At 42.9% G+C, this 18,790-nt stretch overlaps 1 protein-coding gene across 3 annotated transcripts in view; it reads left to right on the forward strand.

Annotated features, from left to right (window-relative positions):
* LOC125451651 (receptor-type tyrosine-protein phosphatase mu-like) overlaps positions 1 to 18,790 on the forward strand; it is an 820,886-nt gene that overhangs the window by 360,474 nt on the left and 441,622 nt on the right. For all 3 annotated transcript variants that reach the window (XM_059646218.1, XM_059646219.1, XM_059646220.1), the window contains exon 7: positions 3,695 to 3,988. In XM_059646218.1, the coding sequence (XP_059502201.1) occupies positions 3,695 to 3,988 (294 nt within the window). The remainder of the gene's footprint in view (positions 1 to 3,694; positions 3,989 to 18,790) is intronic.

The following is an 18,790-nucleotide window of genomic DNA, read 5'->3' on the forward strand; positions in this document are numbered from 1 at the left end:
ACTGTTAACCTTGGCAGCCTTTTGCACAGGACCTGATTTGCATCCTAACAGGTTGTACAGCAGCAGTGAATTTCTTGGATGATTGGGTTGAAATAGCAATCCCTTGTGATATATACATTATATGTTATATGAATGCCAAGTGATCAAGAGGATATTTACTTGACATGCTATCTCTTCTCTTGCCTCGTAACAATTTAGTGTGCACACTTGTATAGGAAATAATTACTGCAGCTTCCAGTGGTGTCAAAATAGTTTTAATTTCATGATAAGCATCTCACCAGCTGCTCAGATTACTGTTTTAATGCTACTTGGTGTGTTTTAAAATTACGTCAACGTCTGCTAAAGTTTGCAAAATGATTGACATTTCTTTTCATACATTGCCAAAGGAAAATCAAAGCTGGATATGGGCTTTGTGAAGATTCTCAAAGTCGCAGGATTAGTAGAGTCTTAACCATAAAATCTGAGTTTTAAGAGCATAATCTTGTGCTTAAATAGTTATTGATTTTTAATGTGATGTCACCACTGTATGTACTTTGTTTTTTTTTGTTTTGATGCATATTGCTTTTGCTGAAAATACCTGGCTGGAGTGAAAATTAGTCACGATTGGGAACATGGTTGGCATAGACTAGCTGGACTGAAGAATCAGTTTCCATGCTATATGACTCCATGGCCTATGATTATGACTCTATTGTTCCCAATGCACACTAATGTAAGAATTAACAGTATGAACAGGACACTCAGCCACTCAGATCTACACTGCTATTCAGTAAGATCACAGCTGGCCTGTTGACTCTACATTCTTGCCGAACACCCCCGTCCCCCACTCCAATAACCTCTGTCTTAGAAAACGCTCAAACACTCAGCTTCCATTTCTATTTGCATTCTGAAGACTCACCGCCCTCGATGTGAGCAAATGTTGTTTCAGCTCTATTTTAAATCCTTATTTCAAAACAGCGACCCTCTAGGTCTAGGTTTTCCCAGAGAGGAGACATCCTTTCCATATCCACCCCGTGATAACCCCCAGGATCTCAGGATTCGTGGCATGACGAAGGCTTCACATTTCCTTCGGCATGGGCATGTTTAATACAATACTGTTGTTGTTTCCTGTAATGAGGTCTATTGAGGTTAAATATTTTCTGCCACTGTCCCCATTGCTGGAAGTTGGCAGTTTTATCTTCCAACATTTGTTTCTAAATTGCATTCTTTCCAATTATACAGTGTTGGAATCTTCATATTTGCTTCATTCTTTTGGAAAATGTATGTTCCCATTGGTTCAGTGGTTGCATTTCTGTGGTTGGTTCCCTTGACATTTAGGACAGGTCTTCCCCATGGGCGGTGGGACCCTGGCAGTGGAAGTAACCCTGTTAAGAATGGCAGCTGGGCTTTCCATCAAAAGACTGGTAGTTGCAAAATCCTGGGCATCTCCACCCAGAGAACTGGGCTGGAGGCAGTTCACTGTGGAGGCAATTCAATGTGGAGATATCCTCCAAGATATCAAAATAACCACTGATGATGAAAGAAGGTGCAAAGCCTCTGATTGGAAGGTAAATCCCTCCTATTGCATCACTGATGGCACGGGACCATACTGTGGTCCCTGCAGCTTCTTCTTTGTGAGATGTAGCCTCTGGCTCTGAAGGCTCGCAACCTGCCTTAGGAACACCACTTGCACTAAGTTTCCCCTCTGGTTAAATACCTTTATCTCTAAATGGGGCCTTAATTGTTTAAAGTGGCAGCTTGCCACATTACTGTGGACAGCATATCCATATTTTAATTTACCCCAAGAACATACTTCACAGCAGGAAAGCTCCAGAAAGTCATCTTGATCTGGCTTTCTGGTATTTTCCCAGCATCCTTACCCCAAAGTCCACTACTCAGCACTGGAAAAGCCTTGGGCTTAAATTCCTATTATTTATTTCAGAGTCCTAATCATTGTTCTCAGATAAATATAGCCCCCTTGATAGCTTATATTTAATGTTTCTTTTCAAATAATGTTTCATTTGTGGTGTAAAATTGTGTTTTTTAAAATTTTAATATCACTTATTTTGTACTTTTGGATTTTCAATTCATGACATGGATTTTCCCTGTCTATGAAGGGGTTTAATGATTAACTAATAAACATTTCTGTAGCCATGGTGATTTCTTATAAAAGGCTACATGAGAGACAAAGGGAGAGTTCTTGAGGCTACTGTGACTTTATCAGTAGGCTTTTATGAATGAAAACAATAATTGTGAATATGGATTAGACTCTACTTAAAAGATTCTACAATTTTGTCTTTAGCTCTGGGGAAACACCAAGAACTTGAAGAGAGGCTTTTTGGGTTGTCAGTGTTGCAAAGGCTTTGGCTAAAGCCTGATGTGAAAACTATTTGTTCCTAAGGAAGGGAGATAGTCTAGAACTGTGATAAAATAGATTTCTTCAATGTAAGAAGTTTCATTTTAAAGTTCTAGTCCAGAAGTGTTTGGTTAAAACTCTGAAGGGGTTATTTGAAGCTGAGAAAATCTAATCTCATTTGTATGAATATTCAAGGAAGAAGCTATCAGATTCTCAATGCTGAGAATTGCAGCCACAGACTAATTAGGCCCGATATATGTGAAAGAAAAAAAAAGAATTCTTTCTGGTATGAGTACTGTAAGGGTTGCCATTTGGATTAATAGGATAGTATTTTACCATGTACTTTGTAATTTTTAAACATTGAGACATCAAATGAGCCATTCAGCCCTTTGAACCTGTTCGGCCATTCAATATGACCATTTCTGATCATCCAACTTAGCCCTGAGAACTACATCTAACTCCATTAAATTAGAATGAATGAATAGGCATAAGGCTAATTAAGAAGCGATTTCTCTTCCTCAGTTCTGAAGAAGGATTATTGGACCTGAAATGTTATCTCTGCTTTGTCTCCACAGATGCTGCTAGACTCGAGTTTTTCCAGCAATTTCCGTTTCTGTTAATGATTTTTCTCCCCGTTTCACTTTTCTTTCTATTAATCTGTTGCTTCATTTACTGCAGATATTTTCCCAATCAGCCTGTTCAGAGATGTTATGATGCACCTCTGGAACAAGTGGGAACTTGAATCTGGGTCTCCTGACTCAGAGGTAGGGAACAATACCGTGCTCTCACAAGAGTCTTCAATCAGGCAGTGGTTGGCTTGAGGAAGAGATGCAGAAGCTAACAAATGAAGACAGTCTAGATAACTAGATTAAAACGGAGGTTAATTTGGCCTATTCATTTAGGTGCAGCTCAAAGTATGAGACATGATCTGACACTTTCTAATTGGGCAGCACAGTGGCTCAGTGGTTAGCACTGCTACCTCACAGCAACAGGGACCCAGTTTTGAGTCAACCCTTGGGCGAGTGCCTGTGTGGAGTTTGCACATTTTCCCCATGTCAGTGGGAGCTTTCTCTTAGTGGTCTGGTTTCCACCCAAAGATGTGCAGGTTAGGTGTACTGGCCATGCTAGATTGCTCATAGTGCCCAGGGATGTGTAGGCTAGGTGGATTAGCCATGGAGAATGTGAGGTTACAAGAATAGAGTGGGAGGGTGGGTCTGGCTGTGATGCTGTTTGGACGGCCAATGTCGACCCAGGGGGCCAAATGGCCTGCTTCCACCCTGTAGAGATTCTATGACTCTATGAATTCTATATCGCTTGTGAGACATGTATAAACACTCAAACTGTTAAACTTTTATTTCGCAGATCCACCGACTCCAATAGCTCCTCCGCAGCTTAATTCTGTTGGCGCTACATATTTATGGATCCAGCTAAATGCAAATTCCATTAGTGGCGATGGTCCTATCATCCAGCGGGACATTGATTACCGCAGCACGAGTGGGAGCTGGACAGACATACAGCCAGTGGACAGCCATCAGTACAAAATCGGTCATTTGGATCCTGATACCGAATATGAAATCCGAGTACTTCTCACCCGCCCCGGAGAAGGTGGGAGGGGAAGTCCTGGCCCTCCTCTTATAATGAGGACAAAGTGTGGAGGTAAGACCAGAGGATAAAGGTGAAATCTGAAGATGAACTTGACAGTCAGATGAGCACAACTGTCACAACATTAAATGTCAATTCTTCTTTGGTTCCTACGTTAGGTCAGGATCGATCTTCTGCTTTCTAATCTAATACTGCATAAATACTGCCACTAAATTCTTCTGGTGGTTCAATGTTTACATGGGCGGTATTGATTCCTGACGTACAGGTGCGGTCTGAGGTTTGGTTAAATATGTAGTTGGCTGGTCACAAGTGGCAACACAATAGTTGGCATTGTCACTGCTGGACTAGTGCACCACCTGCAGAGTGTAACAAACTGGTTTCACTGGCTCCATCCCCATCGCTTTCTTGTCTCCTCTCCACCTATCTTCTCCTCCATCCATCTTCTATCCGCCTCCCCCTCTCTCCCTAATTATTTCAGAACCCCCTTCCCCTCCCCCTTTTCTAAAGAAGGGCTTAGGCCTGAATCGTCAGCCTTCCTGCTCCTCTGATGCTGCTTGGCCTGCTGTGTTCATATAGTTCTACACCTTGTTCTCTCAGATTCTCCGGCATCTGCAATTCCTGCTATCTCTGAAACTGACAGGTTCTCAGTTTTGCAGCTGATCGGGAGGCTGCGTGAGAGAATGGGCAGCCGTTTAGCTGAAAAGGAAATGCAGTCTTCTGTGTTTTTTCTAGGCATACTTATCAGTTGCCTAATTAATCCATGGGATTTTGAATTTTAATGCTTTATTGGCTTCCTGGGCCAGGATAAATGGCAGAATGCTGTGTAAGATGGAACATAGGGGACAACAACAAGCCATTTGAGGAAAATGCACACACTGAACAATTTAGCCAGTTGTGTCCGTGACATCTAAAAAGCACTTACCTCACCCAAGTGATAATGGGAACTGCAGATGCTGGAGAATCCAAGATAATAAAATATGAGGCTGGATGGACACAGCAGGCCCAGCAGCATCTCAGGAGTGCTCCTGAGATGCTGCTGGGCCTGCTGTGTTCATCCAGCCTCACATTTTATTACCTTGCCCAAAGCCATTTTCCAGCACTTGATGTGTAGCCCTGTGGATTACAACGCCTCAAGTGCATATCCGACAGTACAATTTTCTCATTTTAGTTTAAACTGTGGGGTGGTGTGTGTCAGGGTGGTGATTAACATACCTTATCATCCACCAATCTGCTCATTAAGTGCTGACAGGCAGAACCTAAAGGCCTCAATACTAAGCCTCGCGGGTCACCTCTATATGCCAGCCAATCAGAGTCTGGAAACCTGCAGGTCCTAAAGTCCATCTTGTCAAGCCCTGCTCATGGGGAGGATGAAGTTAAGTACTTTTTATCCCCTTCCAATGGAGTGGCAGTAGTGAGGAGAGGGAGGGTCTGGTGGGAGTGTGGGACACAAGGTTAAGGTATGCTGGCTTTTGGAGGCCATCCCCTACTCAGGAAACTAGCTAAGTCTCTGGCCTGTCAAAGAGGCAGGCAATTGGTGTAATGGTGATTTGAGACCCATCAGTGGTCATTAATTGACAACTTAAGGCCTTCATTAGTACTGTCTGAGAGAATGCCCCTGGGCCTTGCTGCCCAGAGTTTGAACAGGGAAGAGGTGTGATTGGGTGAGTTTCTCCCAAGGCCCAACTCACCTGACTAGTTTCCCTTCTTGCCAAATCTGTCATCACCTTCTGGAAGTGGAAAACTGTGCCCCAAGAGTTTTTAAAATATGGTGATGGTCTCTGCTTCTGTCTTTTCAGGCATTGAGCCACTGTCCTGCTGCTCAATAAGATTATGACTCATCTATGTCTTAAATCCATATGCTACTTGTCTTTTAATTGGTACAATTGATTCCTTTTCCTCATTCCTCCAAGCTTCACAGTCTCGAACTTTCCTCTTTACTTGCTTGTAGGAGCACCCCATTTTCAATTTTATTTGGTCTAACATCATCATTCTCATTGCAATGCAAAGGAATTTCTCCTGCTCGAGAGCAGTGACTGTCTGGAATTCTCTACCCCTCAGTGTTGTGGAGGCTAGATCACTGAAGGTATTTAAAGAAGACACAGATAGATTTTTGAAAGATTGGGGTATTGAGGACTGTGACGAAATGGCTTGAAAAAGGATTCAAGGCCTAGGACACATCATCCACAGTCTTGTCAATGGCAGGCAGGAAAGAAGGGCTGAATGGCCCGCTCCTGCTCCTATTTCTTAAATTCTCCTGCCCTTTTTCCTTTTTGGTTTAAATCCCCCTAACCTTCCTTTAATAATCTCCTTCAGCAAATTGTTTTGCCTTAGAATATGGCTAATCCAATTTTGTTGATCTTTCTTGATGGTATTCGTGAACAATCTATTTTTCTCAACAATCTGAGCTTGTTGTAAACTGAATGAACATGGGGCTGGATTTTCCAAGGTGTGGCAATCTCAAGTTAATTTTTATGAATGAAGGGAGTTCCACATTTCTGACATGAGATTTCAACAAGGCTCCTTCACAGGGACTCACTCTCTGCAAACAAAAGGAATATATTCAAGCCTTGTGCCTTTTTGAATGACCAAGGAGTTTAGGGAGCTCATTGTTACCTGTTGCTTATTCCATGGAGGTTCCTCAGCAATTCCTACTCAATGCTGCAACCTTTTCCCCCTCTGGTATTCGTTGTTTGGTTGCAGGTTGTTGTTGTTTCGCATTCTTGAATTTGTCTGAATAAGTGCGCGATGAGAGTTTTTGGCAGTCTTTAGCATTGCCAGGATTCATGTATGTAGTGCTGTATGTCACATATGTCTCGGTTGGTGTGAGATATCACGTATGTTTCCACCTTTACAAGTGCAATGCTTTGCAACAAGACTGACTTCATCTGTACAGCACTGTACAACTCAAGGTCCTCCATCAAACAGCTAATTATTTAATTTGCAACAAATTCATTTGGATTCTATCATTACTCATACATTCTTATTCAGAGTTCCCTGAAGAACACATTTACTTATTAGTTGTATCTAAAGTGTCCAATTACATTTGAGTGGAGCCATTTCACTGCTGACACTTAAAATATTTACTCAATGCTGATACTAATGTGATGAGTCTATGGATACTTATATTCTTCAGTATTGAAGTCACGTGAGTGTGGAATCTTCACAGGGCTGTTGCTAAGGCTGATACCTCAGTTCCCAGCATTTTCTTTAATTTTCTTGTATGGAAAATGACATTTGCTTGCAAGATCAGCAATTGCTGTCCATCCCGAATTACCCTTGAACATTGTCAACATTTTCCAGTTCACTGTCGCTGCCTCGGAAGGCTTTTAAAACAGGAGAGGAGATTCACAATACCCTCTCTGTGCCAGGGAGAAGGAAGAGCTGCTGCAATATGGCATTTCCAGAATAGCAAACTTCCCAGAGCTGGAGAAAACTATCGACCTCAAGCAAACAGCATCCTGGGAACGCACAGATCAACAGGGCAGAGGAACCACAAGGGTGGCTACTGTATTCATATACAGTTTCTGTTGGCAATCTACTGGGCCAGTATCTTCGCAGCAGCCATGGTGCCTTCATTCCAGTCTGGCATTCCTGTTGTCTGCAGACCGCCACAGAGAACCAGATATAGGGGGACAACACCCTCTATCTCATATTCTGCCTTGGGACCCTACAGCCCAATGGCCTAAACATGAAATTCACCAGTTTTAAAATCTCCCCACCCCCTCCCCCATTTCCAACCCTCCCTCCTTCCTGCCTCCTTGACCTGACACAACCTGCCCATCTTCTCTCCCACCCATCCTTCCTACCCTTCCCACTGACCAATCCCCACCATTGACTACCTGTACTCACCTATCACCACCCTAACTACCTTCCCCAGCCCCACCACTCCTCTCTCTATTGATTGCAGTGCTCCCTTCCCCTCCCCCATTTCTGAAAAAGCGTCCTAACCTGAAATGTCAGCTTTCCTGCTCCTCTGATGCTGCCTGGCCTGCTGTGTTCATCCAGCAGCACACTGTGTTATCTCTAAAACCCTCAACTCTTAACTGATGATGCCCTCTCTGTCACCAGGGGTAGGACAGGCAAATGGTGACAGGCAGTACATTAACATTCTTAAACTCTTGCCCAGCATTATGAGGATGGTGTAGCTGGCCATACAGTAGTTCTTGATCACCTGAAAGCAGAAAATCAGAGAGGGAGGCAAGTGGAATTGAGTGAAAAGTAAGAGGACCATGTTAAATCCTCAGCAGTTTACACTTAATGCTGAATGACAGGAGAAGATTGAGTTCGGCTGCAAGAAAGTCCAGGAGACAGGATTATACCAACATCCATTATCTCAGCAGACTCGATCACAGCTGGCCCTGTGCTGCCAAACACAGTTTTCTTGCAATGTAGCAGGTCTGATCAGCAATGGATAACAAAGTGTGAAGCTGGATGAACACAGCAGGGCCAAGCAGCATCTTCGGAACACATAAGCTGACATTTCGGGCCTTGACCCTTCATCGGGACTAGGCCCGAAATGTCAGCTTTTGTGCTCCTGAGATGCTGCTTGGCCTGCTGTGTTCATCCAGCTTCACACTTTGTTATCTTGGATTCTCCAGCATCTGCAGTTCCCATTATCTCTGATAAGCAATGGAGCTGTGTTTATGCGCCGGCAGTTCTACACCATGCCTGAGGTTCTCGGCTAATTTCTCCTGTGAAAGGGAGAGAAAAATACCAATGGGTGTGTTACACTATGTTTACATGATGTGCACACTGTATGTAAATATTCGGAGATATGTAGAGACTGTGAGAAATAGATGTGTGGCACTTTTTATTGGGTGCTGTGTGAGGATAGGGATTTAATGGCTGAGTGAGAGAAGGATGGTGCATTGAGCAGGAAGAGGGCGATATTGTAGTAGATTGAGAAAGGTGCATTCTCTGACATTGACCCCTGTGGTGAGGTTTTTCTGGCACTCCAGATGCTAATCTCCCTGTCCATCTGCTGCTTTTCCATTCTTGGATGTCCCTTGAGGGTCTCTGGACCCTGCAGAAACATAATCTTCTTTAGTAAAAACTTCCACTTTGCAACTGAGAACCTGGGCCTCTTCTCTTTCTCTTTCTCTTTCTCTCTCTCTCTCTCTCTCACTTGTTGCTCCATTTATGCTGTTTTTCCTGATAGCCAATTGTACTTCGGACAGTAGTTTCTGTATCAGGATGGCAGCTCCCACGTAGAAAGGGCTGACTGCTTTGAAGATGCTCGGCCTAGTGAGAACCTTAAGTAAACATGCTGCTGGAGCTCTCTGATGAAGGGTCTAGGCCCGAAACGTCAGCTTTTGTGCTCCTGAGATGCTGCTTGGCCTGCTGTGTTCATCGAGCCTCACATTTTATTATCTTGGAATTCTCCAGCATCTGCAGTTCCCATTATCTCTATGCTGCTAGAGCATCTTGCTGAGTATTCTGCCAGTCAACACATTCTGGTTGAGCTTGGTTGAACAGTGATATCAAATGAGGAGGCAGCACAAAGTTTGTGCATCAACAAGATCCATTGTGGGCCTAATCATGAACTGGACTGGCATGCTCAAAAATGGAAGCAGGTCAATTTTTAGCCTCTTGATTCCAAAGAAGAGATTGTGTTGCTAAACATTAGGTTTGTGATTTCAGTGACTGGAAAGCATTTTTTTCTATGAAATTCAGTGTGCCAACATGTTGCATTGAAATTTTCAATATTCAACAGCTCATATGAGTGACCACATTAGAAAAGAATCCAACCCTGTGGTAACCTTTGTTTTGAGCTTTCTAAATGTCCAAATGTGTAAGCTGAGAACAGCTAGAAATGTGGACAAGAGTACATGATCACAGATAGGAACATGAGGAAGCTGTCTGCAGTGCTTAAGCAGCATTCAGTGTAGTTGAAATAAAAACAGAGAAAGCTGGAGAAATGTAGCAGGTCTGGCAACATCTGCAGAGGGAGAAATGGAATTGACATTCTAAGTTCAATACAGAGATAGTAGGAACTGCTGATGCTGGAGAGTCTGAGACAACAAGGTGTGGAGCTGGATGAACACAGCAAGCCTGGCGGCATCAGAGCAGCAGGAAAGCTGACGTGTCGGGTCTAGATTCTTTTTCTTCAGAAGGGTCTAGACCCGAAACGTCAGCTTTCCTGCTCCTCTGATGCTGCTTGGCCTGCTGTGTTCATCCAGCTCTACACTTTGTTGTCTAAGTTCAATACAGTTCTTTTTCAGAGCCTGTGTGCAGTTGAATGCAGAACACAATGTGTCTTGGTGTCTGGAGAAGATGCATAATGACTGTCAAGCAAGTCAGAATTATTGGGTTTTTTTTGCTGAGTGCAACACTCATTGTTTAGCTTTTGAGTAACATTCTATTTGGCATTTTCTGAAGAACCTGTTCAGAGAGATATTATGACACATTTCTAAAGCAGGTGGGACTTGAACCTGGCCCTCCTCGCTCAGAGGTAGTGACACTACTGCTGCACCTCAAAAGTCCACCCTCATTACTTAAATAACTGTGAACCATACAGTTAACTTCCACGTGTTAGTTTTTAATGTGGAGGAATATTGAGCAAAGCCAAATTCTGAACACTCTCCAGTGGGAAGAAGATTGCTTCCCATTGTAGATTTTATTTTTGTTTATACACGTGAGCTGTGTGAAGCAGATATTGGTCACCAAGGAGCATGTGATGTGTTAATAATTGGCTTCAGGGGCTGTGTGAGGCTGATAAGGTAATGGCAAAGTAATTAAGTTGGGTAGGAGTAAATGCTGCCGTCCTCAATAGTGAAATCTGTAGCAACAGTCATTTGTGAAGAGAATCATTGCACCTGTTTAATTACTGTGATAATTGTACACTTTAAACAGTTCGCCCAAGGGTACTGCAAACCAGATTTAAACTGCAAGCACAACCTAGCAGACAGTTAATAATCTTAATGGTTTCAATCGTATTTGGATAATGTGGCATGTACAGCCAGTCAGAGACCTGCATGCTGTGAGTGAACAGGTTGAACCTGTGTATCTCTCCCCCCCTGCCAACTCTTGGAATATGCTGCAATAATTGTTATGCAAAGAAATTATGCCAAATTGGTTTCAAATTACAGAAGATATGTAATAACAGGTTGTGACAGTAATGTGTTAATGTGTTTTATTGTCTCTGCTTTTCTTTGATATCAAGTTCAATGACATGTGTTTCCTTATGACAAGGCAAGTTGGCAGCATGATAATTAACCATTTAAAGCTTTTAAAAAGTTGTAATTTTTGAAGATGGGTTGATACTTAAAGTACTGATGCTGGGCAATAATAATAATATTTCCCAGGAAAACTGCATGGGTGCAGGTTTAATGTAAAAATAAAGCTGGGACATAATTTTTAGCTGGGTACAATGTAGGTGCTAATTTTAAAGGGCTTTTAGAATTGTAAACATAATATCCAGAGATAATGGGAACTGCAGATGCTGCAGAGCTCTCTGATGAAGGGTCTAGGCCTGAAACGTCAGCTTTTGTGCTCCTGAGATGCTGCTTGGCCTGCTGTGTTCATCCAGCCTCACATTTTATTAACATAATATCTAGTCAATTTAGGTCTTTTGCTGGAAAATTAGAAACCAACAATTTAATGGAACCTTGGTGTGCATGCCCATGGAGTTTTGAAGACAACAGGTTAATTGAATATAATATAACAAGGTGTAGAGCTGGATGTAGACCCTTCAAGAGGCTTTCCTGCTCCTCTGATGCTGCTTGGCCTGCAATGTTCATCCAGCCCTGCACCTTGTTACATCAGATTCTCCAGCATCGGCAGTTCTTACTATCTCTGTAACAGGTTAGTTGAATACGTTGGTTAGAAAACATATGGGCTATTTGCCTTTTAATAGTTAATTGGTGTTGAATCCAAGAGCTGGGAGGAAATGGTGGTAACTATAAGATGTTAGTTATGACACAGCTAGTGTACTGTGAGTGGTTCACCACATTATAGGCAGGATGTGATTGCACAAAAGGGTGCAGAGTAGGTTCATCAGGATACGGCCTGTGCTGGTGCAATTCAGCAATGAAGGGAGACTCAGACTCAGGTTGTGCTCCTGAGAGCAGAGATGCTGAAGGGGGGCAGGGGGTTGAGGGGGGTGGTGCATCTGATCGAGATAAGCATAGCTCCGAGTGGTGGTTAGGGAGAAACCTTTTCCCTTAGCAAAGAGGTCAGAAACCAGGGGCACAGGTAACGAGCAAGAGGGTTCGAGGGGACTTGAGGAAATTTTTTTTCATGGAGAGGGGTCTGGAACTCACCTCCTGAAAGAGGCAGAAAATATCACAACATTTAAGAACTATTTAGATGAGCACTTGAAATGCCACAGTAGGCAAGTGCTGGAAAATGGGACTGGAGTAGATGGATGCTTGATGACTGGTGTGTGTACAAAGGGCTGAAGGGCCTCTTTCCACACTGTAAAAACTCTCCAACGCTGACTGTACTTGCAAATGTCTGAGATACAATGCAGTATGAGACTGACTCTCTTCAGACCCACTGAGAATTGATCATCCCAGGTGCAACAATGAATGGGAGGGAGCTGTCATTCCTGATGAACATTGAAACAATGTGGACTGACATCTCATAACTCCTGGCATGTCATGTTTTGCTTTCCTAGTGGCGTCAGCTGCTGACACATGCAGAATGAGGGTGGCATATGGTGGCATTGAATGTGTTTGATTACAATGCTAAATGATGGTCAACAGTATGGTGAAACATTTAATGCAGAATGTGTTGTTAAGCAGGAGAATATGTTAGAATCATAATGATAACCTGATGTGATAGCTAGAGAAAATCTTGCATTTTTTAACTGCCACAATGCTTTGTCACCATCTGCTAGAATTATATATTCGGAGCAATTTTGAGCAATTAAACTTCATTGCAGTGGTTAAAATACATTGTATTTTTTTAAAAGTCCAGCTGCTGATGACAGATAATTTGAATACTTTGTATGAAGTAAATGGTAATCAAGGGAAAACAATATCAAAATAGTCTTCCTTTGTATCACTAGGCATAAAGAGATAAGTTTATGCATATTTGTGGAAGTATGATTGGAGCCCAAAATTGGGCTTTTGATCCAAAGAACATACCACCCCACCAACCTCCAAACACAACGCATCATCCTCCGACACTCCCGCCATCCACAATCCGACCCCACCACCCAAGCTATTTTTCCATCCCCACCCTTCTCTGCCTTCTGGAGAGACCACTCTCCGCGACTCCCTTGTCCGCTCCACACTCCCCTCCAACCCCACCACACCCGGCACCTTCCCCTGCTCCGCAGGAAGTGCTACATTTGCCCCCACACCTCCTCCCTCACCCACATCCCAGGCCTCAAGATGACCTTCCATATCAAGCAGATGTTCACCTGCACATCTGCCAATGTGGTATATTGTATCCATTGTACCCGGTGTGGCTTCCTCTACATTGGGGAAACCAAGCGGAGGCTTGGGGACCGCTTTGCAGAACACCTCCGCTCAGTTCGCAACAAACAACTACACTTTCCAGTCGCGAACCATTTTAACTCCCCATCCCATTCCTCAGACAACATGTCCATCATGGGCCTCCTGCAGTGCCACAATGATGCCACCTGAAGGTTGCAAGAACAGCAACCCATATTCCGCTTGGGAACCCTGCAGCCCAATGGTATCAATGTGGATTTCACAAGCTTCAAAATCTCCCCTTCCCCCACCACATCCCAAAACCAGCCCAGTTCGTCCCCGTCCCCCACTGCATTCCAAAACCAGCCCAGCCTGTCTCTGCCTCCCTAACCTGTTCTTCCTCTCACCCATCCCTTCCTCCCACCCCAAGCTGCACCACCATTTCCTACCTGCCACCTCATCCCACCTCCTTGACCTGTCAGTCTTCCCTGGACTGACCTATCCCCTCCCTACCTCCCCACCTATACTCTCCTCTCCACCTGTCTTCTTTTCTCTCCACCTTCGGTCCACCTCCCCCTCTCTCCCTATTTATTCCAGAACCCTCACCCCATCCCCCTCTCTGATGAAGGGTCTAGGCCTGAAACGTCAGCTTTTGGGCTCCTGAGATGCTGCTTGGCCTGCTGTGTTCATCCAGCCTCACATTTTATTATCTTTGTTATATTAGATGGTTTTTAGTTTGGTTTTGCACTGTTGCTCTTGGTCATGAACATTCACGTGATAATCATGATGGGCTAGAGTTCCCACTTTTGGAGCCATCATTTTCTGGGCAAAAATTCTGGTCTGCATTGTGCCATTTTTCTGCAGAGAATATGTTTCCATTCATTGGCATAATCACAAAACTAAGATATTGTTTTACACCAAGAGAGTCTTTTGAAAAGCAATATATAATAAGATCAAAGAAATTCCTCCATACCTGCCCTTTGACCAAGTCTCTCTTTCACTTCTCTGGGGAAAATTTTGTTTGATAATGTTCCTGGGAAACACCACTGGGAGTTATAATATATTTATGAAACAAGACATAAACAAGAATTAGAGCAAGAGTAGAATATGCAACCAATCAAACTGCCCAGCTATTTAACACAATCCTGGACAAGTTTCAGCTTTAGGTTCACCTTCGCATCCATTGCCCATGTAGCAACTTGCCAATTCATCTTTTAAGAATTTGCCCAAGTGGGCAGCAAGGTATTCCCGCAGTTCCCCCAAATCATGCTATTTATAATACTGTCTTTTCATTTTAGTCTTCCCAAAATGCATTATTACAGACTGCTCCGCACTGTCTCCAAAAAGCTGTACTTCAGTTCATTCATAGACACAGGAGTAGGCCATTCAGCCACTCGAGCCTATTCCATCATTCAATGAGATGGTGGCTGATTCTGTGACCTCACTCTATATTCCTGCTTTTGGGTCATATCCCTTAATTCCTTTCGCTTAACAAATGTGCCTGTCTCAAATTTAAAATTAACAACTGAGCCAGCATCAACACAGCTTCTTGTGGGACACCACTGGCCATATCCTGCCAATTTGAATATCTACCCGATGTCCCTACTTTCTGTTGCCTGTCACTCAATCAATATCCCAGCCATGTCATTAATTTGCTCTCAGTTCTAAGGGTTTCTACCTTAGTTAACCATCTCTTCTGTGGGACTTTATCAAATGCCTTCCTGGCGTCCATACAAACCACATGGATAGACATTCTCCTGTTCTCTGCCTTAGTCACGTCTTCAAAAACTTCAATGAGGTTTGTCAGACATGACCTACCTGAATCCATGATGGCTCTCCAAAGTTACCCTATCCTTGATGCTCCAACAATTTCTCACCAAAGACGGTAAGATAACTGATCTGTAATTCCCTCGTTTCCCTCGTTCATCCTTCTGAAGATGCGGAGTGATGTGCAATTTTCCAATCCAGAGGAACCACTCCTGAATTTAGGGACTCTGAAAGATTACAGTTAAGCATCTGGCATGTGCTCCCTGCTTCCTTTAACACCTTTAGACGGAAATTGTCAGAATTTGTTGCTCTTTAAATCTATTACTTTCCTCATTACCAATGTTTTGCTTACATTAATTTTATTCAGTACCTGTTCCCAATCCACTATTAATTTGCTCCTCTTTCTGGCAAGCCAACCTCCTTTTTCTACTGGAGATACTGAGGCAAAGTAATTATTCAACATGTCTGCCAATTCCCCAGTCTTTGACATCATCATAGTCTCGCCCATTCAACTGGAGCTGTGCTGTTTTTTTGCATTTTTGTGTGCCCTTTCTTTTAGTTTTTATGCTGTTCCTTAACTCTTTAGTTGTCCGCAGCTGTTTGTTTTTCTGTGAAGTGGAGCTTTCCCCTCTTTAGGGGGTGAAACTGGTTTTGTATTGTATTAAATATTTCTCTGCACATCCTCCATTGTTATACCCATTAGCAGATTTTCCCAGTTCACAACGGACAGTCTCTACCTCATCTTATTAGAGTTGGCCTGACCTAAATCTAAAACTCTAGCAGTGGAATCATGCTTTTCATTTTCACATGCTAGATCGAATCTGATCATGTCTTTCCCACTAATTGATAAATGTTCATGCGCAGTTAGGTAACTAATTAAGTCCAGCTCATTACTTATTACTGATGGTGCTTGCCCCTGTTGCATCTCAGACATATTCCTATTGGAAACTAACCCAGACACATTCAGCAATTCGAGATAACCAAGTGTGAAGCTGGATGAACACAACAGGCCAAGCAGCATCTCAGGAGCACAAAAGCTGACGTTTTGGGCCTAGATCCTTCATTAGAAATTCACTACCTTTCTGACATCTGCCTCTCCTGATCTTTGTTCAAGTTGAGGTCCACCGTTAATACATCTCTGGCTTTGCTATGCACTTGTCTAATTTCTGAAAGTATACAATCTAGCACTTCATGAGCTGCTACAAGGGGTCTGTTCACAAGACCTGTTGCAATTTTAGGTCCTTTACTGTTCCTCAGTTCCACCCATATTGTCTCCACTGAATGTTTCTGCTCATTATATCCTCCCTCAATTATCATTTGAAGTAATTTTGTTTCTGATCAGTATGGCGATTCCACCTCCTCTACTATTATCCTGTCTGTCCTGTAAACCAATCATCCCACCTATGACATTCTGAAACCTACAATTATCCTCATCATTATCCAATACTTTTCCAAGTTTCATTTCATTTGCAAAGTTTGTAAATACTATTCCTTTTATCTGGATCTAGATATCTTATAAAAATTGAAAAGTGTAATGAACCCATAACTTACCCTTGAGGAACACCATGGCAAAACACTGCCCACAGTGTAAAACATCGATCTATTAAATGCTTGACTTCTAGAACTGAGCAGCTATAATCTTCACAAAACCACTTACACAGAATTTCACAGTCTTCACTTTATTTTTGGGCCTCCTTTGTCAATGCCTTGAGCATCGATATGCAATATCTTCAGCATTACCTTGGTCACCTTTCTCTGCTAATTTCTTGAAGAATAAGGTTGGTAGACTCACTTGTATGATGTGTATGAGTTGTGAATTCTTGTGAGCTTTCTGCATATCATACTTTCAAATTGTTGCATGAATTGTTGTTTTTTAGCTGGTGGCCATTCTATCACCGGTTCATTGAAGTTGAAATCCCAGGATGAAGTAAGCTGAAAGTAGAAGTGTACTGCTCCTTACTACTCCATACTTTACTCTTGCTTCCTTCCTAGATTTTTAAAAATTTGTTTGTGGTATGTGGGCATCACTGGCAAAGCTGTCATTAATTACCCACTTGTGGGTAAGGAGCCAGTGGCATTGCTGTGGGCCCAGAGTAACATCAGGGTGGCATCAGGGCAACACAGTGGCTCAGTGATTAGTGCTGCTGCCTCACAGGGACCCGGGTTTGATTCCAGCCTCGGGTGACTCTCTGTGTGAAGTTTGCACGTTCTCCCCATGTCAGTGTGGGTTTCCTCCGGGTGCTCCGTTTCATCCCCCAGTCCAAGGATGTATAGGTTAGGTGGATTGACAACACTAAGTTGCTGATAATGTCCAGGCTAAGTGTAATAACCATGGGAAATGCAAGGTTACAGGGGTAAGGTAGGGTGTTGGGTCTGGGTGGGATGCTCTTTGGAGAGTTGGTATGGATTTGATGGACCAAATGGCCTGCTGCCACACTGTAGAGTTTCTATGAACATGTTGGCCAGACCAGGCAAGAATGGTACATTCTCTTTCCTACAGGATATTCGTGTACTGGAGTGGTTTTATTCGGCTAGATTTTTCCCCCATTCCAGGATGCACTGTAGTGAGACTCGAACCCTTGTTCCCAGAACATCCATTGGCATTTTGGGTTGCTAGTCCACTGAGATAACAATTGTGCCACCACCTCCCCTTAGTGTTGCCCTTTTAGCTGTGTCTCTTTTACCTGATCTTCCCCGGGCCCACATATATAGAATCAAATTAACCTGTCTTGTGTTCACTCCTTGTATATTTACAAAGCCCAGCTTGGCAATATCTCTTCTTCTGCTTACTGTTTCTCTTTACGACGAAGCACTTGGCATGTGCTCGGTAAATTGCCCTGACAACAAAACTGCTACACTTGTGTGCCATTTAACCATTTGCCTCTCTAGTTACAGCTCTTGGTGGGAGTTTAAAATTATTACAACACATATAATTAAGTAAATTTGAAGCAAAAACAACAACAGCTCATTATTGTATGCTGAAGGGTCGAGGCCCAAAATGTCAGCTTTTGTGCTCTTAAGATGCTGCTTGGCCTGCTGTGTTCATCCAGCTCCACGCTTAGTTATAACAGCTTATTATTATACAGCATACTTAATGCAGTGATACACTTCGAGGTGTTTCACAGGAGCATTATAAAACAAAGTTTGACTCTCAGCCTCATGAGGAGGTATTAGGTCAGCTGATTAAAGAGGTCTAATTTTAAGAAATATCTTAAAGTAGGAAAGGGAGGCAAAGAAGAGATGAAGGATAGCATTTCAGAACTTGGGGCCTAAGCAACTGAAGGAATGGCCACCAAGGGTGTAGTTGAGGATAAGCAGGAGCTTAGAATTAAAGAACTTTAGATATGTTGAATGGTGTGGGTCTAGAAATGGTTGCAGCAATAGGGGAAGATTAAAGACATGGAGAAATTTTAAAATCAAGATTTTGCTCAACTGGGAGCAAATAAAAGCCAATGAGCGCATAGGTATTAGGAGAATGGGTATTTTTGGCACTTTAAGACACAGGTAGCAGAGTTTTAGTTTACAGAGGATAGGATATGTAATTATATGTTTGAGTACTTTGATAAGTACATCTCTAGGATGTAGGAGATGAGAGAGGAGGGCATTTTGAACAGTTGAGTCCAAAGATAACAAAGGCACCAATGAGGGTTTTAGCAGTGGATAAGCTGAGACAGGGACAAAGTTCAGCAATATGACAGAGGTGAAAACA

Source organism: Stegostoma tigrinum, chromosome 5 (genome assembly GCF_030684315.1).
Source record: "Stegostoma tigrinum isolate sSteTig4 chromosome 5, sSteTig4.hap1, whole genome shotgun sequence".
NCBI classification, from domain to species: domain Eukaryota; kingdom Metazoa; phylum Chordata; class Chondrichthyes; order Orectolobiformes; family Stegostomatidae; genus Stegostoma; species Stegostoma tigrinum.